Source organism: Mus caroli, unplaced genomic scaffold (genome assembly GCF_978045245.1).
Source record: "Mus caroli unplaced genomic scaffold, Mus_caroli_1 scaffold_4, whole genome shotgun sequence".
In the NCBI taxonomy this organism is placed as follows: Eukaryota; Metazoa; Chordata; class Mammalia; order Rodentia; family Muridae; genus Mus; species Mus caroli.
The window spans coordinates 74,723,768-74,750,040 of record NW_028227259.1 but is presented as its reverse complement, the minus strand read 5'-3'; the positions used below and the strand labels follow the sequence as shown (position 1 = coordinate 74,750,040).

At 40.5% G+C, this 26,273-nt stretch overlaps 1 protein-coding gene across 2 annotated transcripts in view; it reads right to left on the bottom strand.

The window, feature by feature from the left end:
* The window catches only part of Atp10d (ATPase phospholipid transporting 10D (putative)), a 95,803-nt gene that overhangs the window by 52,553 nt on the left and 16,977 nt on the right, over positions 1 to 26,273 (bottom strand). For both annotated transcript variants that reach the window (XM_021162656.2, XM_029477564.2), the window contains exons 2-5: positions 16,959 to 17,285; positions 14,435 to 14,629; positions 5,182 to 5,386; positions 2,187 to 2,272 (exon numbers count right to left, since the gene is read on the bottom strand). In XM_021162656.2, the coding sequence (XP_021018315.1) occupies positions 2,187 to 2,272; positions 5,182 to 5,386; positions 14,435 to 14,629; positions 16,959 to 17,248 (776 nt within the window). In that variant the 5' untranslated portion in view covers positions 17,249 to 17,285. The remainder of the gene's footprint in view (positions 1 to 2,186; positions 2,273 to 5,181; positions 5,387 to 14,434; positions 14,630 to 16,958; positions 17,286 to 26,273) is intronic.

Below are 26,273 nucleotides of genomic sequence, written 5' to 3'. Positions count from 1 at the left end.
CTATCCGCTCACGCTGGAATAGGGGAAATAACCCCATTTCTTGGGATAGGAAAATTGGAAACTGCTTAGCTAAATGTAATGTGTCAGACTTACTTTGGTCCTGTTTTGTTTAAGGCAATTATCATAAGATATTGTTTTCAATCAGGTGGAAAAATTTAAACAAATTCTTGGTATTAGATGAGATTAAGGCATAGTTTTGTTTCTTCTCCAGTGTGATAAAGGCTTTATGTTTTTTATACTGTCTTCATCTTCATGGTGATGAACTCACGTGTCACGGGGCCCAGGAGGAAGTGGGAGAGGTGGCTCAGAGTGAGCACCCCTGTGAGATGGCACGGCTGAGGGAGAGCCTGAGTGTTCCGTACACTTTCCCTTGAACTTTTACACACTTGGAAACTTGTGTAATAACCCATTTCAAAATTACTGAAGAAGTAATTACTTGACGAAACTATGATAAGAGTGTGGGGCAAAATCAGCGAAGTAGTTACAAAAACAAGCAAAAACGACCCTTCACACAGTGTGATAAAGGTCGTCTCGATTTTATCATTAAATTTTGATGGCTTTCTAAGCAATAATCATTAGTCTATGAGCAGATGTAATTTCTTACTTAAGTGAAATTCATCAATAAATCTAGCACCGTGACTCTCTGGAACTGCAAAGAATATAAAGTAAAAGCCCACAGAAGTTTGATATAGAGAAGAAAGAGCAAACAAACAGGAATGGATTCTTGATTGCCTCTCCCCCTATGCAAAGAGAACAATTTAAAAATAGCTATTGCCATTCCTCAACATCTTATGTTTATGAAGAATAATTTTACAATCATAAAAATGAATGGCTTCATTCATTAATTTCTATTTATATAAAATTTTCAAGAAATAAAAAAAACTATTAAAATTTTAAAAGGAAAAAGAAAGAAAAAGGAAAGAGGTTGGCCAATTTACTCCCAGTTTTACAGACTTTATTCAAGCTGGGACCTAAACTTCTATGCAGAGAAATGTCACTTCAAGAGGCATCCCTGAACCTAAGCTAACTCACCTCCCTTCCTGAGCTTGTTCATTCTACTTGGAAGGTTTGGCTGAGAGTCTGAGCTCTAGTCTCTTTAGGCCACACACTCACTATCAAACCTAGGCTGGCTTTGAACCTGTGCCAATCCTCTAGTCACAGCCTCCAAAATGCTGGGTTTACAATGCTAGTTTTATAGATGGGAAAGTTAAGACTAAGAATTCATGTTTACAAGTGGCATATGTGGGTGTGCACCAGCCAGTTCTCAACTGATGTAACATTTGTGCAGAATCCTTGTAGCAGGAGTTAAAACACAAAAACATCACTACTAAAGATATTATCTAGGATCAGTTTTCCTCCCTAGAGGCCACAATTTCATCATTAGTTCATGAGAAACATTAGTTTGTCCTCCAATCTCTTGGTATGCTTGAAATGACCAGGTAATGGTATCAGGACAATTCTGGTCTTTAAAAGAGGGAAATAAGGTAGAAATTTTTCTCTTCCTGTTTATTTTTTCCTTGTAAAAATAAAGTTAATGAATATAAGTTGGCTCAGAGTCATAAAATATCTAAGTATCAGAAACCAAGTTTGGGACTGGGAAAGACCCCAAATTATAAGTGTCATTCGGAAAGGTTGAGGGTGGTATTCAAAGCGTTGAGATGGAATACTTCTATGGCTTCCCACACTCTAAGACAAGTCAGTGACTAACTCCTTCCAACCTGAACTGCACCCCTGCTACACTGATCCCCACAAAGGGGACAGACCATCCACTATCGGCCTGCACAAATCCCTCCTTCCAGACTTTAACATGTTCTGAGCTTAACGTGGAGCTCATGCAGACGGGCACGGAGATTGTATCTGTCATCTCAAGGTGAGACGGAAGCACTCATTATAGGCAAGCCTGGTAAAGTTCATAGTAAACTCAAGGCTGGGCTAAGCTACACAGGCCTGTAAGACATTCTTATACCATAGGAAGTGATTCTAGGGATGCTTTCATAGGGTTTCATCTTTTAGATTATTTTATAATACATGCAGATGAGCATTTATTAAAGGACTTAGGTATACCAAATTATAGAGGGTCAAACTTGCAGCCTCTAATGAGTTACCCTGGGTGTGAATTCACAGAACGTCACTGAACTAAGTACACCTCCTTTCGGGCCCACAGACCGCACTCCCACGTCACTCACAGGAAGCCTCGGAATCTGCTGAGGTCATTGTTTGGACTTTCACATTCTATCCTGCTGGAGAACTTCTCAGGATCAACTTCAGAGTCCTAAAAATATTTTTAAAAAAATCACAGAAGAAAAAAAAATAAGATTAAAACTGGTATTTAGACATTGTATCACTTTGACCAATTCTTAATACACACAGTAATTAAGGCAAACACACACACACAATCTATATAGCCTCAGAGTGTATGCTGTGACTCTCTTAGGGTGAAGAGGGAATCCATGACAAGGGTCAGCAGGACCTTAGATGCTGATACAGCATCCACAGAAACAGAAGGAGCGCTTTGTTTGTTTTGTTTTGTTTTTTCACATGAATCACGTGATGCAAGTTTCATGTTGAAATGCACATTCCACCTCAGAGCTTCCACTCATGGAGCAAACAGTAGTGCCATATGTCGTGGAGAATATTTTGTTGTTGTTGCCTATGACCCAGATTCAGAGCATGCAGAAATACCTTGGAGTACATAAGCATTCGATCTCAGCCAAAGTTCATAAATAAAATTCCTAAATAAGCAGGGCATCACCATCTATCAAAATTCTCTCGTGGAGCAAACTGATACTTTCATAATTCTGTTAGGAAACCAGTGGTGATGTAGGCAAAGTGCCTTTCAAAACATTGTGTAGCCAGGCTGTGTTGGTGCACGCCTTCAATTCCAGCACTTGGGAGGCAGAGGCAGGCGGATTTCTGAGTTTGAGGCCAGCCTGGTCTACAAAGTGAGTTCCAGGACAGCCAGGGCTCTACAGAGAAACAATGTCTTGAAAAACAAAACAAAGCAAAACAAAACAAAACAAAAACCAAAAACCAAAAACCAAAAACCAAAAAAAATCATTGTCTAGGGCTGGCAAGATGGCTCAGTGGTTAGGAGCACTGGGCGATCTTCCAGAGGACCAAAAGTTCAATTCCCAGCTCCCACATGGTAACCCACAGCTGTCTGTAACTCTAGCTCCAGGAGATCCAACACCCTCCCAGGGACACACATGCAGGCAAAACACCAATGCATGCAAAAACAAAGACAAAACACTGTGCGTAGGATGTGGCTTCATGAAGAACAAGTCACCAGCTCAGACATGAGAGCTCATCTATGCAATTCCAGCCCTTAGTAAGTTTGTTGTGAGTTTAGAGCCAGCTGGAACTATTATGTAATGAAGTTCAGGATGGCCTGGGCTACAGAACATCTTCTCAGGGAAGTGTGATAAGAAACAGAGAAAAAAGAGTTCTAGCTATTTGAGTAATATTTCTATATCACTGTAGCGAACCCAGAAAACCACGAATTATATGATAACATGATTTGATTCGTTAATAATCCCTATTGAATTCTTTTGAAGTACTAGAATCTATGCTATGTACTTTAACGCTATTAAATAATTTCTTTTTCATAGTCCACTGAGGCTGGTGCTACAAACCAGCTTAGGAACAGCTGCAGATACACAGAGGGCCAAATAGTTTGCCCAAGTTCTCAATACAACCTGCAGACTATGAGGGAGTGATTATGCTCATCTGGAACTGAACCCAAAGTGTGCCTCATAGCCAACGGACAGCAGCCGAACGTGCACTTAGTGCCAGGACAGAATGCTAAGTGATGCAAGACATTGTCAAAATCCTAGGAGTAGGACTGCTTAGGAAAGTGACAAAGACATCAAGCTCAGAGACAGCTGAACATGGAGCAGTCTGCATGAAGATCCATAGATAGAAAAAGGGCTCCAACCCGAGACGAAATGCTAACGGATCAGGAGGCTGATATAGTTTTATTTATGCATATAAGATGAAGAAATTCCAACTTCCTGGTCCTTCAGGTTTTCAGGTTTAAAGGAACGACAGTTAAATTTTAAAATGTTTTACCTTAAGTGTCTCCAGACAGAAGGAAAGGGATATTTAGCTATAAGCATGGTGTTTGGCCCGAGTCAAACAACGATGACAAGAAAGAGACACAATTTCCACATTAATATGAGGAAACTCAGTCATCGTGTACCTGAATAACCACACAAGAGCATCACTTTGTGCATAAAAGACACAAAGGAACCAGCGGCAGAGGGGAGATTTACTTAACTCAAATTTCTGTCAATCTCATTTCCCTTACCACATCAGGATGAACAGCCTAGAGGATGGTGGCATGAGAAACCATGAAAGTTTTATTTTTTTTTTAAAGCTTTGAAACATAGGTAATTAGACATTTTAAGAACATTAATGAAAACACAAAATATAAGACCCTAAGAGGAAGAAAATGAAATTATCCTGTGATTGTTTCTATGAACTCAGCCGGGCTTTTCTAATGTTGTTCCAAACAACCTGATAGCAGGGGGGGTGGGGGGGTGGGGGTGGGGGGCAGAGAGTTTGAACTCCCAAGTCATGTCCATCCTATTATCTATAAAACATAACACACGTCTACTGAGAGCTGAAAACAGATTGAGCCATCTGCAGTTCTATTTAGTCAGTGGTAAAAATTAAATTAAAAATCTCTTTATGGCCAGGTGTGGTGGCACACACCTTTAATCCCAGTACGCAGGAGGCAGAGGCAGGTAGATCTCTGAGTTCAAGGCCAGCCTAGTCTACAGAGCCAGTTCCAGGACAGCCAGGGCTACACAGAGAAACCTGTCTCAAAAAAACAAAAAACAAAAAAACAAAAAAACAAAAATCTCTTTATCCAGTAAAAAACAAAAACAAAAACAAGAACAAAAACAAAAACACATGAAGGCCGGGCAGTGGTGGCACACACCTTCAATCCCAGTACTTGGTAGGCAAAGGCAGGCGGATTTCTGAGTTTGAGGCCAGCCTGGTCTACAGAGCGAGTTCCAAGACAGCCAGGGCTACACAAAGAAACTCTTTGTCTCAAAACAAAACAAAACAAAACAAAGCAAAACAAACAAAGAAACAAACAAGACCACGAGCCCAGACCTTTCCTGAGGAAGAAGGAGCGTCCAGAACCCTCTATCTGAGGAGACAGACACTGCTCACCTGCTCTGTGTAGCCGCGCACCACCTGCCTCTGCTTTAAATTGCTCTCTCCATCAAGACCGGAAGTCTCAATGTGGCAGATGCCATCTGGGTCTGTGGAAAAGAGTAAGACCATGTCTGCAGGGATGATCTCATTGCAGGACAGGCGGATGAAGTCCCCGACGGTGACATTTTTCCAGCAACAGTCAATGTACTTTTTTTCTTTCCTAAAATTGAACAGAAAAAAAGATATATTATTTGAAAAAAAAAAAAAAAAAGGAGGTCTGGAGAGATGGCTCCTCGGGTAAGAGCACTGGTTGCTCTTCCAGAGGTCCTCGGTTCAATTCCCCCCAACCACATGGTGGCTCACAACCATCTGTAATGGGATCTGATGCCCTCTTCTGGTGTGTCTGAAGACAGCTATTTATATCCTTATCTATAGAATAAATAAATAAATCTTTTTTTTAAAGTAGTAAGAAGAAACTAATTATTTCTTAAAATCTTGGTGTATAATTTATGAAATTTTTTATGTATTAAATGCTAAAGGAGACACTACAGAATTGTTAAAACCAAAATTTCACAAAGACTTCATTTGGAAAACTTAGTTATTAAGTTGCAAAAACACAATAAACTAGTTATTAAGACACTTAAATATAAAGCTGACACTTAAAGTCAGCTTGTTCTCTTCCCACTGTGGGATTTTTTGTGCTCTTAAGCTGTTTGAATGCAAGTCGAAGACAGAATTACAATTAACATTACGTGAATATATTGGTATGTGGAACAGTTCTTGTGTGTGATTCTGTGATGAGGTAACAAGGACCCAAAGGTGCCACAAGACTCATTATCAGATTTCACACGCTATACTGGATAATTAAGGACAACTCACACACAACATTTAAAAACAATTCTTTTCTACCACATTATCACCTCTAATTTTCACTCAATAGAAATACAAGCAGCCTTCCATATCTGAGGCTCCAGATCTGAGGATTTCAGCAACTGCAATTCGAAAATATTTGACGGGGCCTAGCAAACACAGGAGTGGATGCTCACTGTCAGCTATTGGATGGATCACAGGGCTCCCAATGGAGAAGCTAGAGAAAGTACCCAAGGAGCTAAAGGGATCTGCAACCCTATAGTTGGAACAACATGATGAACTAACCAGTACCCCGGAGCTCTTGTCTCTAGCTGCATATGTATCGAAAGATGGCCTAGTCGGCCATCACTGGAAAGAGAGGCCCATTGGACTTGCAAACTTTATATGCCCCAATATAGGGGAATGCCAGGGCCAAAAGAATGGGAATGGGTGGGTAGGGAAGTGGGGGGCGCTATGGGGGACTTTTGGGATAGCATTGGAAATGTAATTGAGGAAAATATGTAATAAAAAATATTAAAAATTTTTTTAAAAAAAGAAAATATTTGAAAAGAAAAACATGTACAAAACATGTTGAAGTTTCTCTTCCTGCTATCATCTCCTGAAGAAAAACATTTAGTGACTAGCGACATCACTTTTACATTGTATTCAGTATTTTAAGTATGTAAAGAATAGCTAAAGTGCACACAAGAACAGGCATAAGAAAAAAGCTGGTGCATGTCAGGTGTATAAGGGATGTGGGCATCTCTGCCAGTCTCCTCTGTGCACCCCCACCATCTTCCCCAACACTGCAGGTGAGATTACTCCTCACTCCAGAGCATCTGACACCTGCATGAAGAACTATACATTACATCGCTTTTAAAAATACTGTTTCTCTTTTTTTTTGTATGTTTATAAAATTTATTTTAAAATATACAGCCAGTATTAACATTTTTAAGTCATTAAAATAATTTATAATAGTTAAATGCCTCTTAAATATACATAATATCTTCTGAAGCTAAAAGTAATATGCACTCAATCAGTTTTTAAAATCTGTTTAAAACATTAAACATGGGGCTGGTGAGATGGCTCAGTGGGTAAGAGCACCCGACTGCTCTTCCAAAGGTCCAGAGTTCAAATCCCAGCAACCACATGGTGGCTCACAACCATCCTCAACGAGATCTGGCGCCCTCTTCTGGAGTGTCTGAAGACAGCTACAGTGTACTCACATATAATAAATAAATAAATAAATAAAATCTTAAAAAAAAAAAAAAAAAAAAAAAAAAAAACATTAAACATGACAGGAGAAAAGAAATCTCTTATGAAGTCCTCTATGAAAGGAAAATGTGACAAGTTCTTGATTAGACAGAAACTGTTCCATCTCCAAGGGAAAATACTCAGTGTAACTGTGGTTTCATAGAATTAATTGGGTAGTGTTCCCTCTGTTTCTATTTTGTGGAGTAGTTTGAAGAGTGTTGGTATTAGGTCCCCTTTGAAGGTCTGATAGAGTTCTCCACTAAACCCCTCTGGTCCTGGGCTTTTTTTTGTTGAGAGACTATTAATGACTGCTTCTATTTATGAGTATTAATGGAGTGTTTCCTGTATGCAGAAAAATGCTGGGTGCTGTTTACATATGTAGTCTGTTAGTCTATGTCTTTTAATTGGGGAATTGAGTCCATTGATGCTAAGAGATATTAAGGAAAAGTGATTGTTACTTCCTGTTTTTTTGTTGTTAGAGGTAGAATTATGTTTGTGTGGCTATCTTCTTTTGTGTTTGTGGAAAGATTACTTTCTTGCTTTTCCTAGATGTTGTTTCCCTCCTTGTGTTGGTGTTTTCCATCTATTATCCTTTGTAGGACTGGATTTGTGGGAAGATATTGTATAAATTTGGTTTTGCCATGGAATATCTTGTTTTCTCTGTCTGTGATAATAGAGAGTTTTGCTGGATATAATAGCCTGGGCTAGCATTTGTGTTCTCCTGGGGTCTGTATGATATCTGCCCAGGATCTTCTAGCTTTGATAGTCTCTGGTGAGAGGTCTGGTGTAATTCTGATAGGTCTGTCTTTATATGTTACTTGGCCTTTTTTCCTTACTGCTTTTAATATTCTTTCTTTGTTTAGTGAATTTGGTGTTTTGATTATTATGTGATGGGAGGAATTTCTTTTTTGGCCCAGTCTTTTGGAGTTCTGTAGGTTTCTTGTATGTTCATGGTCATCTCTTTTTTAGGTTAGGGAAGCTATCTTCTATAATTTTGTTGAAGATATTTACTGGCCCTTTAAGTTGGGAATCTTCACTGTCTTCTATACCTATTATCCTTAGGTTTGGTCTTCTCATTGTGTTCTGGATTTTCTGGATGTTTTGGGTTAGGAGCTTTTTGGTTTTTGCATTTTCTTTGACTGTTGTGTCAATGTTTTCTATGGTATCTTCTGCATGTGAGATTCTCTCTTCTATCTCTTGTATTCTGTTGGTGATACTTGCATCTATGAATCCTGGTCTCTTTCCTAAGTTTTCTAACTCCAGGTTTATCTCCCTTTGTGATTTCTTTATTGTTTCTAGTTCCATTTTTAGATCTTGGATGGTTTTGTTCATTTCCTTCATCTGTTTGATTGTGTTTTCCTATAATTCTTTAAGGGACTTTTGTGTTTCCTCTTTAAGGGTTTCTACCTGTTTACCTGTGTTCACCTGTATTTCTTTGAGGGAGTTATTTATGTCCTTCTTAAAGTCCTCTATCATCATCATGAGAAGTGAGTTTTGATCTGATTCTTGCTTTTCTAGTGTGTTGGGGTGTCAAGGACTTGCTATGGTGGGAGAATTGGGTTCTGATGATGCCAAGTAACCTTGGTTTCTGTTGCTTATGTTCTTACACTTGCCTCCTGCCATCTGGTTATCTCTAGGGCTACCTGCCCTGGCTATATCTGAGTGGAGCCTGTCCTTCCTATGATCCTGGTTGTGTCAGAACTCCTCAGAATTCAGCTGCATTCTATCTTTTTTATAATATTTTATTATATGTTGACATTTTTAGTTAGTGTTTGTATACATGCCCACTGGGCATAGTGGCACACACTTGCAACTGCAACATTCAAGAAACTAAGGTCTCAAAAATATACAAACAAACAAACAAACACATTGCAAAGCTACTTATTTTCCATTATAGTTATAAAGATGGAATTTGTATCCACTCCAAAGAATCCTGAAAGTTACTTATAAACTAATCTAAGTTGTATATGTTAAAAGATTAAGTGGAAATGCTACCCTAGATTACTTAAATAGTTTCTGCTATGCAAACTACATCAGCAACATAAAGAACTGCTTAGTTTGAAGGGATAAATCAGTGTAAATAAGCATACAGCTTTACAGATGCCTAGTGCATAATGTCAAATCTAAGAGAAATCTTCTATTATCTTAAAGAATTGTTAGTCTACAGAGAAAGGCAAATCAATAATTTATTTTGTTTTTTCCAAAATTCTTTCTAGTGTGTATGCATACTACTGAATTTTTCCATGGAGAGAAGTAACAGAAAATTTTCACAAAAGGTAGATGTTCTACTTGGAAAATTCAATCCTATATGCCATACACACCTAGTAAAGGGAATTAATTCTACAGAAAATAGTCACTACAGTTCACAAAAAGGTGTGTCCCTTCGTATTTCTGTAGCAGAGTAACGGACTACTGAGCAGCAGCCTAGTTAGTGGTTGGAATAGACAAGACATCAATGGAAAGTTACTGAAATAATTCAAAGGAGGGATAAGAAGGCTCAGAATTAGGCTGTAGCAGGAGAGATGAATAAAAGATTAAACGAAGACATATATAGGTACCAGAGAAAGTCTTTTCCTGACTCAATACATATAAACAACTTCATGGTTCCTAGTTTGCATGATGGGGTGATAGATGATGCCTTTCCTTGTGTCCCAGATTTTGGAAGCAACGACTTACAGCTGAGGAAGGGGAGCAAGTTCATTTTAAGAAGTTTTTTGTGGCATGAATTGGGTAGCTGAGGTGCTTAGCAAGCATAAAATTGTTATCCAAATACCATGAGTGAAGATAAGGATGTGGAAGCCCTTGGTACCTAAAAGGCAACTGGCAACAGGCAAAGAAGATACAAGAGTCCTTAAGTGGAAGAAACTTTAAGAAGACAGAGAGTGAAAGCACAGGGAAAGGGAAGTGACGTCATAAAAACCAAAGGAGAATAAAATTTCAAAGATGGAGTAATGCCAGTCCACACCTACAAAGGAACCTGTCTAATAAGGACCAACGTGCCCATGGCATTTGCTCATCAGGGGACTGATGGCCTTCTAGAAAGGTTGATCACATGAAATCTGTTGTGAGGAAGAATGAAGGAGTAACTAACATCACCAACATAGTGATATTTAAAGGTCAGAAAAGAACCAGGACTACTGAGGGCATTCGTTGTATCCATTATTTGTTTAAACCATTTTATTGTATGGGTAAATGGTCCCCCTAAAGCCCAGGGATGGGTGTACTACTTCCCAGTTCATGATACTATTGGAAGGTGATGAGTCCTCCAGGGAAGAAGGTATGTCACTTGGGGAGTGTGCTTGAAGGCATTGTTGGGCCTCTAGCCCTTGGTCTCCTTTCTAGGCTTGTAAGGTGAGTAGTTTTCTCTGTCTTGTGAACTTGACAGGAAAAGCTGCGTCAGCAAAAGCAATGAAGAGAGCAGGCCATGGCCAAACACTTTCCAATTGTAAGTCAAAAGAACCCTCCATCTTTTAAAGAAGACTCTATCAGGCAGTTTATTATAGTAACACAAACCTGACCAAAAGTGAAGGCTGACCATGTCAATCACAGAGAAAATACCCAAGTTTGCTTGATAACTGTGTCTTATGATGTCTCTAGTGTCATGAAAACTTTATGAACAGCTTCTATCTTAAGGGCAATCTAAAGAAAAGTCATGTTTCAACCCTGAGATTCCATCTCACACCAGTCAGAATGGCTAAGATCAAAAACTCAGGTGACAGCAGATGCTGGCGAGGATGTGAAGAAAGAGGAACACTCCTCCATTGTTGGTGGGATTGCAAGCTTGTACAACCACTCTGGAAATCAGTCTGGTGGTTCCTCAGAAAATTGGACATAGTACTACCGGAGGATCCAGCCATACCTCTCCTGGGCATATATCCAGAAGATGTTCCAAATAGTAAGAAGGACACATGCTCCACTATGTGCATAGCAGCCTTATTTATAATAGCCAGAAGCTGGAAAGAACCCAGATGCCCCTCAACAGAGGAATGGATACAAAAAAAATGTGGTACATTTACACAATGGAGTATTACTCACCTATTAAAAAGAATGAATTTATGAAATTCCTAGGCAAATGGTTGGACCTGGAGGGCATCATCCTGAGTGAGGTAACCCAATCACAAAAGAACTCAAATGATATGTACTCACTAATAAGTGGATATTAGCCCAGAAACTTAGAATACCCAAGATATAAGATACAATTTGCGAAACACATGAAACTAAAGAAGAACGAAGACCAAAGTGTGGACACTTTGCCCCTTCTTAGAATTGGGAACAAAACACCCATGGAAGGAGTTACAGAGACAAAGTTTGGAGCTGAGACAAAAGGATGGATCATCTAGAGACTGCCATATCCAGGGATCCAGCCCATAATCAGCCTCCAAACGCTCACACCATTGCATACACTAGCCAGATTTTGCTGAAAGGACCCTGATATAGCTGTCTCTTGTCTCTTGAGACTATGCTGGGGCCTAGCAAACACAGAAGTGGATGCTCACAGTCAGCTATTGGATGGATCACAGGGCCCCCAATGGAGGAGCTAGAGAAAGTACCCAAGGAGCTAAAGGGATCTGCAACCCTACAGGTGAAACAACATTATGAACTAACCAGTACCCCGGAGCTCTTGACTCTAGCTGCATATGTATCAAAAGAAGGCCTAGTCGGCCATCACTGGAAAAAGAGGCCCATTGGACATGCAAACTATATATGCCCCAGTACGGGGGAACACCAGGGCCAAGAAGTGGGAGTGGGTGGGTAGGGGAGTCGGGGGGAGGGTATTGGGGGACTTTTGGAAGTTGTAAATGTAATTTGCATTGGAAATGTAACTGAGAAAAATACCTAATAAAAATATTAAAAAAAGAAAAAGAAAGTCATGTTTCAGTATTAGTTCATTCTAACTTAGTTGGGGTATTACAGGGCTTAAATGTTCAATTTCTACAGTATTTTTTGTTATGTTTATATGGTATTTACCCATAAAAATTAACTACTTTGTGACAAGCCAGATATTATGAATATGAAACAAATTTTCTGCATAGAATTGTCAACCCTCTTCTTCCAAACATTTGCTCCATTTAATAGCTGCATACTTTCATCCTAAATTTTCTGAGGAATATTTTCTTCCATAACCTTTTTAATATTCCATGGGCATTTAAATTAGCATATGTAAATCAACATGGTATGGCTTCATAGCCTATTTTTATTTCTTTTTATCTTTATTGTTCCAAGGACAATTTGGGGGAGAAAACATAATAAACATTATTTCTTCCATAGCTCGAAGCAAAAATAAATTGCCCAGAATATTGGTAAAATGATATAAAGTAACCTAGTCTCTTCTAAAATGAAGTCATGAGTAATAAAATGGATATTAATAGACTAGAATAGGGTATTTCATCAATAAATGTACATGAAAATTATCTAAAAGTGCCCCAGAGAGGCTCTACTAGGCCTCCCACTGGGCAGTTAACATCTAGGAAACAGAGCAGTGCTATTACAAAGTCTCATATGCTAAGGAAATGACTTGCCCAGGTGCCAAGAAATTCTCTTGCTAACTGCCGTTAACCTGCCATTATAATGCGGGTGGCTAACCTGTGCTTAGCTCTTATAATACACTCATCATGGTGCTTGCTGTTTTATCATTATAATCACTATGAAATAAATTGGACATTAGCTATCTTATGTAATGTGCCCAAGGCTACAGAGACAGTAAGTAGGGGGAAATCAAGATGATAACTTTTTAAAAAAATACAGAAATCAAAGACACATTATTGCCTGTATATTAGTGATAAAAGGCCACAAGTCTTTACACATATAACGATCTGTATGCAAAGTGCATATACACGTACCATATTACAAACTGTCCTTCCTTTTTGCTGAGTCTAAGTTCAGTCTAAGTCCAGATTTTGTCACTATGTGATGATTGTGATGTTTGATTTCTTCCAGCTAGGATCCAAAGGTCAGCAGAGTCTAGCATGCCACCTCTCTATCCCTGGCATTTCCTACGTACTCAAGGGTTACTGCATGATGCATGGAACTGGTGGACACATGCACTGTGGCTTTCAACTGCAAATCAGAAACTCTTTCTCTAAAAATACCTTAATATTTGGTATCAGGGTGTGTGTGTGTGTTGGTTTGTTTTCTTTCATAAATAGCATAAAAATTATTTTTCACTATTCAAGTTAATCTCACAACATCTTACAATGATGCGAAATAAATCTATTGTCCTTGTTTCTCAAGAGATCTCTGAACAAATGTTGTGAAAGCTACGGAAGACGTCTGAGTACGAACAGAATTCACAATCCTGCAGGCTTTAGCTTAAATGCCAAATCTTCAAATAGGTCTCCCATACACTTTTTCTCTATGATGCTAAGAGTGAGGACAAGTTGCAGTGAGCCATGCTGTTTCCTAAGTGTTAACTTACATTTCAAAAGAAGCACCCAGGAACTGCATATCATGAACATCCCAGTTCAAAGCTCACCTTACCTGAGTTCACTCAGGGCTTTCTCTTTGCCTACTGTGAATGGCAGTATGCAACAGAGCAGATAGGCTCCTGCATAAACCCTCTCCTATGGATGCCTTGGGTATTGCTGCAATAGGATGCCTCGGGTTTTATGCACAAAAGAATCCTATTCTGTTTCCCCTTTTCTTTATAGATAGCGCTTGAGTTCTCATATACCATACAACGTTTTGTATCTATTCAAGTTATTTTCCCTTCTTTTGATTCTCTTCCTGGGTCTTATACCCAGGCTGGCAACTATCTTGCTGAGATTATAGTGGGCGTCACTGCACCCAGCCCTCAATCCAGGGCAAATCCTTTCAGTTCCTCTAAGAGTGAGTCAGAAGGGTTTGCTTTTGTTTTTGTCAAGTCCTTGATTGACAGGGGCTTCCGCTTCCTCTCCACGACTTCAATTAAATTCACTGAAGGATTTTAAGAAATGTTAATTAAAATCAGTAATAACAACTATGGCTGTAGCTTAGTGGTAGACCTCTTGACTAATATGTAAAAGATTATGAAGTCCTAAATTCAATCCCTGGTACCAGGAGAGGTAAAAACAAAACAGAAGCAATTAACAGCATCCCATCAGTACACAAAGGGTCCTGATCATACCCAATGGTAGGAAGACTACCAAGCTCACACAGCACTCTCCTCGGGGACGCCCCATCCACTCACCTACTGTAAACTTTGGTTATTAAGTTGTTGATCTGCTTGTCGATTTTGTATTTCCGGTAGTCTTCCAAGCCATCTTTAATTGCAATAATTGTGAGGACCACCACCAGAGGCAGCATGGTGATTTCCTTTTGGAAGGCTTCTACCAAAGGCACCCAGTTCAGGACCACGAGGAACAGGAAATATAAATTGGCAGCCCTGCAAGCCAAGCACACAGACAGGGAGGTTTTCATGGAACACACAACAGCTAAAATAAAAGTGGCAAGACATTGTTTTTCTGTGCTTTTGGAAAAGTCAGTATTAGCTGGTTTTACAGGTCACAGAACAGGGCATTAACAAAATCTAGCAAATATGAAGTATTGATATCCATCCAGGACATTTAGCTTGGACAATATTTGAATCAATATAAGATTTTTCTTATTAAGTATGTAATCGAGAACATTTGAATAGGACAGCCTTGAGTTATATAATGCATGATGAAGAAGGAAGTACCATTTCTCTTTAAAAGCTAAAAAGAAAAACAGACATTCTGAATCAACACATTAGATTCGAACAAGGCTCGAAGTGAGCAGGGATACCTGGGATTTTTCTCTCCTCCAGACTTTGTTTCTTTCCACACAATTCAGAACCACTGTGCTCAGGAAACTCTTCCATCCCCAAACCTTTGCTATTTTATATATTAAAAAAACAAAAACAAAAACAAAAAAAAGCCACAAAAAAAAAAAACCCACAAACAATAGAGCTCAGCCCTGCACAGTTATCAGGAATTTTCCTTTTGCCCTCGGCTGTGAAACTCCTTAAAAGAAAAATCTACCCAAATGTCTCCTCCATCATGTCCAATTCATTCTGTTCTGAACTTTTTTTTTTCTTAACTGTTTTTCTTAGAGCGGTGGCTCCGATTATTTCTACATAGATCACATCCAGGTCCACAACTCAAGAGAGCAATGTATGTGTTGGAGTTAAGTGAAGTAAACGCCTGTAGCCCTTAAGGTTGTTAACCTCACAAATTCACACCAGCACTTTAAACAGAACCACCATTCAGGAAGTGTACACAGAACCTATGAAGTACAGATGAGAATCCCTGGACTCACACAGCAGCTCAGCATTTCCAAAGCAAGGAACTGCGCAGCCCAGCTGGGTTTTGGCCCTCGATTCCCTTTTCCTGGAAAGTTTTATAATCATCACAATCACCGTGCTCATCTAATGTTCTTCTCTTCCACTTACCTCTCCAAAGCAGTGTATAGCATCTGTACTTGCCTGTCTTTCCCTTCATTCCCACACTGTCATAAGTATGGGTCTCCATAACAACTCACCAACTTCCGAAAGGCTCACTTTGTCTCCAGTTTGTCTCAGTTTGTCTCTAAGTCCCCACCTCACTGCCTCCAAGTGTGTTTTTCTCCTCCATAGAACCACGCCTGCGGTATTGCATCTCAGGTCTCTATCCTGACAGCAGTACTCCTCAGGTGGGTTAGACCCATCTGTCCAACGTTATTTCCCATGGTTCCACAACACAGACACTAGGTGTCATAGAGAGGAAACCTCCCAGGCTTCATGTGAGTCTTCTATGCTGATCTCTTTGTGTTCTCACTACAATTCCTTCTTCCACATGAAATATGCTTTGCCCATTCCTGGGCAGAGGTGGTCCCACCCTCCTTAATTAACATGAACATCTTCTGTTGTTCCATCTCATGGTATGATTTCTCTTGGAGGCTTCCGCCCTGACGGATAGCACTTTATAGGAACTGTCAGCCCACTGTGTGCCCTCCCATTGTTTATACACATATCAGATAACCTACAGAATCTGTGAGGAGAGTAGCAAGTTATACCCGAGTTTTCTTCACCGTCCGAGATCTCAAGTCAGCTCCAGGAAATGCCTGCTAAACTGAATTACACCACTGCTTTACATAATTACCTCGTATTACATTTGCTTAAGAGTCCTGTTCTTTCTCTTATTATCAAATAAGAAAAATCTGCAATTAAAATACAACGTGGTTTAGTAGAAAGGACACCAAAGTACGAGGGAGGAGGCCCAGGGTCACAGCATCCGCTCTGCTGCTTATTACAGGTGTGGCATTGGCTGAGCCACAGATGGGGTTCCTATGTGAGAATGATACAGATAACAGCACCTTTCACAAACAGAAGACGTCCTTTCAGCTGTACAGAACTGTGTGACCCTAAGGCACCCTCACTCCAGCCTGGACTTGAATCACACCTGCGTTGGATGCTTATATGCATTAAGCTTAGATAGCATAAGAAAGTGAGGATTTGGGCTGGAGAGATGGCTCAGAGGTTAGGAGCACTGACTGCACTTCCAGAGGTCCTGAATTCAATTCTCAAAAACCACATAATGGCTCACAACCATCTGTAATGGGGTCTGATGCCCTCTTCTGATGTGTCTGGAGACAGCTACAGTGTACTCACATATATAAAATAAATAAAAATCTTAAAAAAAAAAAAAGAAAGAAAGTGAGGATTTGGTGGGAGTATCAAGTAGAAGAATGAAGAACATTAAAAAGGACCACGGTACCTGTGAAACTGTTCAAATAAGTTTCTTGGCACAAAGTTTAGGAGTGTGTACTTGGTCGTCCGTATCCGGTTATTCACGTAGGTTCCGGAAAACCTTTCGTACTCATCTTTGAAGCACTGAAGGTGGGGAATAACGACGCGGTGTTTTCCTGCAGGTCTGGGGGTCCCCGAGGACTTGCCCCCACAGGCCAGCAGGGAGGCGTAGTTGTATGGCCTCTCATCTTCACCCTGGGTTCTCCCATGGCTCAGCCGACGCCAGTGATGTCTGACCCACTGCAGCAGCTCAGTCATGTCCAAGACGCAGGGAGACCCGGCTGGTTTAGGTGATCTAGCAAACAAAAACATACTTCCTGTAAGCCTCTGAAAACTCGTAAAGTGTGCACAGTCTTCTTTGTCTATACCAGACGAATATGTGGCCTAGATCTCCTACGTGTAATTGGGAATGCACAGCTCATCGCTGCTACATCTTTTAAATCGAGTTCTTATTAAAGCATGCACCTTCCTCCTCAGAAGCTAGGGATCTGATGATGTAAGCAACAGAAGACAGTCCCTACAAGGCAACCACTTTTGCTTTAATGTGTGCAAGTCTCTTTGCTTCCATATATGCGTACACACACATATGCATGCGTAAAAATAAAATAAACATATATTTTTAAATGACATCAATTCTGTAACATGAGTAGAAGCAGCTGATTCAAATCACATCTTCCTGAAACAAGGGCTCATTGTTATTGTACCTCATTTGCCTGTGTCTTTAGAGGACCTAACACAAGGACCTACGGTTGGGAAAAGTTCCCCCAAATTCACACACTAGGTAATGAGCATGCCATTGAATATGCTGCAAAAGAAGTCCAGGGGCCTTGATTTCCGTCTTGATTTATCAGTGTTATCATTTACATGTTGGTATCGACCACCTAAGTTTCTCACTTAGGAAATCTGTAATGTGTTGTCTTAGTCATTGTGACAGAATAAACTCTGAGGTTTATAGATGCTATGGAGAAAAAACAGGATACATACTGATACTGTACTAAACTAGAAATGCAGACACGGTAGAGACCTAGCCCTCACTCTCCAAGAGCTGAGGGTCTAAGTGACCTGATAGGCATGTACATATTTAAATGCACTCCTGGTGTCAAATCATAATTATGGCAATATTGGTATTAAGAAGGTTATTTAAGGGGCTGGAGAGATGGCTCAGGGGCTCTCAATGAGCACCGACTGCTCTTCCTCGGTTCAAATGCCAGTACCCACAAGGCGGCTCACAGCTGTCTGTAGCTCCAATTCCAGAGGACCCGACATCCTCACACAGACATATATGAGCATGGAAAACGTGAACTAAAATGCACATGAAATAGAAATAAATAATTTTTCAAAAAAAAGATTATTTAAGATGGTTTCCTTTGTAAGCGTCATTCTGACCTTATAATGAGTACTAATTCGTTTTTCTGAAGTACTATACTAATCAGAAGTTCATCATTTTTCCCTAAGGACATTAGAATTAGACTCAGCTTTTGTGATTATAAAATCCTCAGTCATCATCCACCAACACGGGCAGCTCTGTTCCGACTCCCCTCGTGCTTGAGATCAGTATTTGAACAACCCACTCTTGGCAGTATATTTGTCCACTATGCATTGGGCCTTACACAATCCAAGATAATCCAGCTATGTGACACTGGGTTGTTCTCCCATTTACAGAGAGCACACTGAGTCACAAATAGGTGACTCTAAATCCATTAGATCTCTTTAAAACGTCACCTGAAACAAAGAATACACGAGAGTACAAACATGCACACACTCATTCGTTTCCTTTGCAGTCCTGGGGGGCTATAGCCTCGGGCTATGCACACCCTGCACAATCCTAAGCAAGCATCTTACCTCTGTGCTCTATCCCTAGCTGCTTCTTTGTGATTTCATTTTGCAACAGAGTCTGAACAAGTTGCCAGGTCGGCTTTAAATTTATCTGTAGCCCAGGCAGGGCTTAACCTTCCTATACTCCTGCCTCAGCCCCCTGCATAGCTAAGACAACAAGCCTACAATCTAAGGCCTGGCTCAAAGCCACTTTTAACAATAGGAACACAGCCTCGAAGGGCATGTCTTTGCCTCTGAACCTCTACCCCATAAGAAAAGCAGACTTATCAGTTTTGTACACACGGTAGGAGGAATGATTTTGCTACATCGGATCTGTCCTTGGGATCCTGTCTAAACCACTATGAAAATCGACTAGCCAAAATAATACTATTTCCAACACAGCATTTAAATGTCTGTACCTGAAATGGTTAGGAAAGCCTGGTTTTTACCTGTCATAAAAACAGCTTAGCCGGGTGTGGTGGCTCACACTTTTAATCCCAGCATTTAAAAGACAGAGTCAGGTGGATCTCTGTGAGTTTGAGGCCAGCCTGGTCTACAAAATGAGTTCTAGAACAGCCAGGGCTGTTACAGAGAAGCCCAGGGTGGGAGGTAGGTGGTGGGGGGAGGGAAGCTTAGGTTTTTTGGTTTGTTTGGTTTTTTTTTTTTCTTTTAAGCTTCAACATGCAATGAAGTGTACCCTGAGTAACGTTCATAGAGAAGCCAGAACTCCGCCGTAGAATAAGGAAGTGAGACAAGGCTTCACAAATTAATCAACATTGCATAATTAACATTGCAACATTGTTAGAACAAAGTAGCTAACCTAACCTAAGCACTTTCGTGTACAAGCAAGGGGCGGGGGGGAGGGGCGTGGCAAGTCTCATACTTCTCTTTAGAAAGCTGATATTGGTGGGACTTGTTACCACCATTCTACACTTTCTGGTGGGAAGTTTGCGTTTGCAATTAACCTCTTACTAAGATAGAACACGGCCTGTCTGTCTGGTGTCCACACCCTTGTGCAACCATCTAAATACCACTTGACCCTTTAAATTTCTGAGCAATTTCCTGGCAATGTAAACATAAGATTAAAGAAACCTGGAACAAATGCGGGGTGGGGGGTGGGGGGTGGGGTGTTAACTTCTGGTAATTCATGGAACACCCTCACCCTAACAAAAATAAACACTTGGTTCACCCAGACAGGTTTGCATGGCAGGCAGCCAGGCAAGAACCATATCTTCCCCTAAGTCACCCAGTTTCAGAGAAATAATGGCATACTGACTGGAAAACATTTCACTGCCAATGTATGTCAGCGCCAGCTTTTCTCTGTGCCGTCCCAATATCCTTTTTTTTTTTATGTTTTTTTTTAATTGGGTATTTATTTCATTTACATTTCCAATGCCATCCCAAAAGTCCCCCTACACGATCCCCCACCCACTCCCCCACCCACCCACTCCCATTTCTTGGCCCTGTCCTTCCCCTGTACTGAGGCATATAAAGTTTGCACGACCAATGGGCCTCTCTTTCCACTGATGGCCAACTAGGCCATCTTCTGATTCATATGCAGCTAGAGACACGAGCTCGGGGGTGGGGTGGGGGGTGTGGGGGGGAGGTACTGGTTAGTTCATATTGTTGTTCCATCTATAGGATTGCAGATCCCTTTAGCTCCTTGGGTACTTTCTCTAGCTGCTCCATTGGGGGCCCTGTGATCCATCCAATTGCTGACTGTGAGCATCCACTTCTGTGTTTGCTAGGCCCCGGCATAGTCTCACAAGAGACAGCTCTATCTGGGTCTTTTCAGCAAAATCTTGCTAGTGTATGCAATGGTGTCAGCGTTTGGAAGCTGATTATGGGATGGATCCCCGATATGGCAGTCTCTAGATGGTCCATCCTTTCGTCTCAACTCCAAAATGTGTCTCTGTAACTCCTTCCATGGGTGTTTTGTTCCCATTCTAAGAAGGGGCAAAGTGTCCACACTTTGGTCTTTGTTCTTCTTGAGTTTCATGCATTTAGCAAATTGTATCTTATAAGTGGATATTAGCTGTCCCAATATCCTTAAACCTCCCTTAGAGGCTCTGCATCCTCTCATGTATTGTACCCCTTCTCTTTCTCAAGGAATTTTCTTGGCTATGGACTTGGCGCTGACCCACCGCTCCACACTGCCTCCCTCGGCCACTCCGCTCTTGACTGCCCAGCAGCTCAGAACTAGAATAATTCCATCTCACCAGCAGTAACTCCTCAAAACTGACAACTGGGAACTGGACCTGGGGGCACAGGCCTGGGACCGGACCGAAGCTATTGAGAAAGCTAAGGCAGGAGAATTACAAATTCAAGGTCATCCTGAATAACTTAGCAAGCCCTTGTCTTAGAATAAAAGCGAAAACTGGATGGGGAGGGTCGACAAGATGGCTCAGTGAGTAAGGGTACTTGCCAACAAGCCCGATGACTCAAGTTCAAGTCGTGGAAGCTACATTGGGTAAAAGAAGAGAACTGAATTCCAAAAGTTGTCTGACCTTCATAAATGTACCTACCTTATCATGCTCGCTCTCTCTCTCTCTCTCTCTCTCTCTTCTCTCTCTCTCTCTCTCTCTCTCTCTCACACACACACACACACACACACACAAAATAATAAGTAAATAAATGTAAAAGAATGGTTGAGAATATAGCTTCATATTGAGCACTTGCTAAGCATGTAAGAGGACCTACTAGCCACTATTTATTTTTATTTGTTTGTTTGTTAAACAATAGACATTTATTGCATAGTTTACAAATACATACTATTCTTTTTAAAAAGCTTGTGGGTTATATAAACATGTATGAGGTCCCTATTGACATCAAAAGCATTGGGATGCCCTGAAGCTAGACTTAAAGATGGTTGTAAGCTGTCCAGTATGGATGCTTGTTGGGAGCAACCCTGTTTGAATGTTAATGGCCTTGTCAGCCATAAGTGCTTACTTACAAAGTTTTGGCCTTAGTGGAAAAGTATTAGCTTAGTTGAGATTTTTGTGGGAAAAAGTTGAGGCCTCTGTGGGAAAGTATTACCCCCAGTTAAGAACACATATAGCTATCCATTCTGTTCTGTTCCTCCTGCTGAACTTTTTACCTAGCCAATATCCTGCTTTTGGGAACAGGTGCGTCCTCCCAGAATCAAAGCAATTCTGCGTCATCCCTCCTCCCAATATCCTGCTTCTGTGGGCATAAAACCTGCCTGGGAATAATAAAAATTGGACAGCTTGATCAATCAGACTTGCTGTCCGTCCCTGTGTTTCTCGCCCTTCATTCTCTCTACAGGTGGTTCCTCAGACCCTGTTAGACTGTCCCTTAGGCTGGGATAGATGCTGGAAATGGAACTCAGTCTTTTAGAAGAGCAGTAGGCACTGAGTCATCTCTCCAGCCACCAATACACTGTGTTCTTCACGACTGAGCCTGAAGCCTTTCTTTTTCTTTCTTTTTTTTTTTCAGCCGGGAGAGTGATTGATTGGTTGACTGTTCCTTGAATCTCATTCCTGGTTACAAGCCTGTGTAAGTTGCCTGTCTCATCTTGTTTTAACCTGGTAGCTATATATTTTGAGACATTCATTCATTTCTTTCAGACTTTTCCACTTTAGTGGAATATGTCTTTAGTTTATGTCCTAAACTTTTCCTGAATTTCTTAGTATGTATTGGCAACACGCACCTTCTTCCCTTCAATTCTCTTAATTTGTCTCCTGTCTCTATATATATTTGTTTGGCTACAATTACTGGTCTAATTTATGTTTCAAACCAATTATTTGATTCATCAATTTCTTATATTATTTTCATTTCCATTTCACTAATTTCTACCTTGGTCTTAATCATTTTTTTCTATCTATTGTTGTGGATTTGGCTTTTTTTTCCCCCAAGACCCTGAGGTGCCTTGTCAAGTTATGTAAGCTAGCTCTCTGATTGTGTGTGTGTGTGTGTGAGAGAGAGAGAGAGAGAGAGAGAGAGAGGGAGAGAGCACTAAAGCACATGTGAGTGGAAGCTATAGACTGTAGAGTGAATGTCAACCAATATTAGTTTTTTAAAAATACATAATAATTGGATCTGAGAACTTGAGCATGATGAAAAGAATGGGCTTTCAGGGGACTAAGGAGAAAAACAAAGTGTTTGGAACTAATTAGCAGACCGGTAGGGATGTTCTGAATTCTCAGTTTAAAACTGAATTCTTCCTGCACCGACCAGCTTTGTCGTCTGAATATGAAATATCTCCAATATCCTTTGAGCCCATATCCACAATTTGTGGTGCTATCTGGGGGGATTATGGAGCCTATAGGAGGTTGAGGTCACCAGGAGTGTATTTGGAAGTTTCTACCCTGGCCCCAGTTTCAGCGACACTCTGCCTCCCCATCAGCGGTGATGCCACAAGCTCCTGCTGCACACTCTGCTGTCATGAACTAAGATGCCTCTGCCCTCATCAAGACCGCGAGAATTCATCTTTCCTCCTGTGGTTGCTGGGACTTGAACTCAGGACCTTCAGAAGAGCAGTCGGGTGCCCTTACCCACTGAGCCATCTCACCAGCCGCCTATGGGTAGTTTTTGACAGGTCTTTTGGCCACAGTGATGTAAAAGTAACTGATATGGACAGAGTGACCAGGAATCTATCAAGTTTCTTCTGGTTCAGTGCCAACTCTGAGACATAACCTGACATAGACGTTGCTGGAAACAAAGGCTCTACAAACACTCCATGCCCTTGCTCCTAGCTCCACAGATGGACCATTCCTGTTCTTTCTCCCTCTTCCATCATTATAGTGTTGGTTTCAACACTCACCAATGTGTTGAAATACATACTCTGGCAGTCACTAGCTCCACACTGAACTGAAAGTATCTGTGGGAGTGGAGAGATCCACATTCCTAGTCTGATGGATGCACACACTGGACTCTTAGATGCTAAAGATGTCGGCAGGGTCAAAGGGCACAGGCATACCCAGCACTTTCCCACCATAGCCAAGACAGAGCCTTTGAATCTTTCAGCCAGGTAAAGAAACATCACTGCTCAGAAAAGAGTCTCATAGTGGTTTTGTAAGTAAAAACATTCATGAACGTTTCATTAAAGTCATGCCTAAATCAAGGAGTAATGGCTACATTCTGGAGGTCACTTAATCTAAAGCAAACCTTCTTAAACTTCCATTCACAAACCTTTCTCCCTTCAAGAAACTTTTTATGAAACCCCAGGTACACTAGTACATAAAACAGGTACAGGTATGCAAATCAAACATTTATGGATAATAGATGCTAAGAAATCCATTTTAAAACAGGCAATTTGCATACTAAATAAGATGAGTATGCTTGCTTATTTTTATGTAAGAAATTAAATTGGGGGTGAATATTTGATACTGCAGGATATAGAGCATCTTTGATATTTTTCACTTATATCTCATAATTGTCAATGCCAAGAACACCTCTTTTCATAAGTGCATAATACAAAATCCCATTAAGAACCCTTTAGACATTCTTGGAAATTAATTTTTTAAAAAAAATGAGGTCATGAATTTTAAAAAGAGCAAGGAGGGATATACTTGATCATTTTGAGAGAGAAAAGGGGGAAAGTGATGTAAGTATACTCCTGACAGTAAAAGAAATAAAATAAAGAGAGAGAAAGAGAAATTGTTAGAAATCCTGTCCTTTCGGACAGAGGGAGCAGAGGACTGTCTCTGACTCTATTGCCTGCTTTTGGGAGCAGGGTTTCCTCACTCAGCCTTAACACGAGGTGAGGGGCCTGATCTTGTTAGAACCTGACATGCCATGTTTGGTTGTTATCCATGGGGGATCTGCCCTTTGCCGAAGGAAAATGGAAAAGTAGTTGGGGTGGGGATAGGGAAGATGTGCGGGTAGAGGGGGAGAGGAAACTGCAGCTGGGATTCAATTTATGAGAGAATAAATTAATTATGAATAGTATATTTATACTATTCATAAAAATAGAAATTCTGTCTTAATCCCAAGCTAGAATCTATTTAATGATTTTTTTCTTTGTTTTTTAAGTTTATTTATTTATGTATTTTTTTTTTAAGTGTAGGAGTCATGCCAGAAGATTCCCTTCATAGATGGTCATGAGCCACCACGCGGTTGCTGGGAATTGAACTCAGGACCTCTGGAAGAGCAGCCGGTGCTCTTAACCACTGAGCCATCTCTCCAGCCCTTTTCGTTGTTTTGAAACACAACCAAGCAATTTAAACAGCAATTTTTAAAATGGGATATTTGATCATAATATAATCCAAAGATCTATTGATTTGATACTTACATGTGAAAGTAAAATATTACCACTCTCCGTTTTCCATAATTAAGCCTTGTGTTTCTATATGAGCTGAAAGTTCCTATTTAAACACTAAAGACACAACACAACATACAGCAGTCCCAAATCTGAACCACAGTGTTTTGCATCATCACATTCAGGGGTCCTGGATGACTCCAGGACACGCTCAGTGCCAGGTGTACCTGTTGTGTCTTCAGAACAAAGGTTTGCCCTGAAACCCTGAGGAAAATGAAGGCTAGCCCTGCCAGAAATGCCTCAGGTTTATCACACATCTGATAAATTTTTGATCATTCATGTTGACAAGTGTCGTCATTCCCCAGCTGATGTTTGCAACCCATATATGAATCTACACAGCCATACATGGAGTTGTAAGACATGGCTTAACTAGTGGTGATCGAGAAGTCAAAACGACTAGAGCCTGACTGAGTAACTTTCTACTCAACGATACACTTTGCGTCAGGGTGTCGACATGCTCCTTGCTTTAGTTTCTTTTTAAGAACACAGAGAATAGGCATTTTGAATCATTCATAATTACCTTCTCCCAAAAGGAGAAGCAACAGAATACTGGGCAGGCACACATTTTTGTCAGAAGTTTTTTATTATGGCCCCTTGACTCCAGCAGTGCACTTCATAGTTCATCCATTTTAGCTGAAGTTGTAGTTAATAGGCACCCTGCTCACCATTTAAAATACTTTTTACTTTATTTGACATATGATGGGCATATAATTTTACAGAGCATGGTGTGATATTTTAATATGTATATACACTGTACAATCATTGAATTAAGCTAATTAGCATATCTATCACCTCACGCACTTATCATTTCTTTGTGATTAGAATATTCAGAATTCTTTCTTCTAGCCATTTTGAAGCAGGCAATGCAGTATGGTAGCCGTGCTTCCCTCACTGTACGATAGGACATCAGAATTTATGTCTCCTATCTAACTTTAACTCAGCGTCTCACCAACGTCTCTCTTTCTTCTTTTGCCCTATCCCCACTGCCCTCTGACTGCCTTCTACCATATAGTTTCATGAAGCTGCGTTTATATTTCACGTTTGATCATCCTCACCACGACTTGACTCATTAAGATCCCCCTGCTGTGTCCATATCCATTCCCATATTACCTTTAGCCTTTGTCAGCAAAGTAATGTCTCAGCTTCAGTGTGTTCAAGAGAAAATGGATGCCACTTAGATCATGGGGC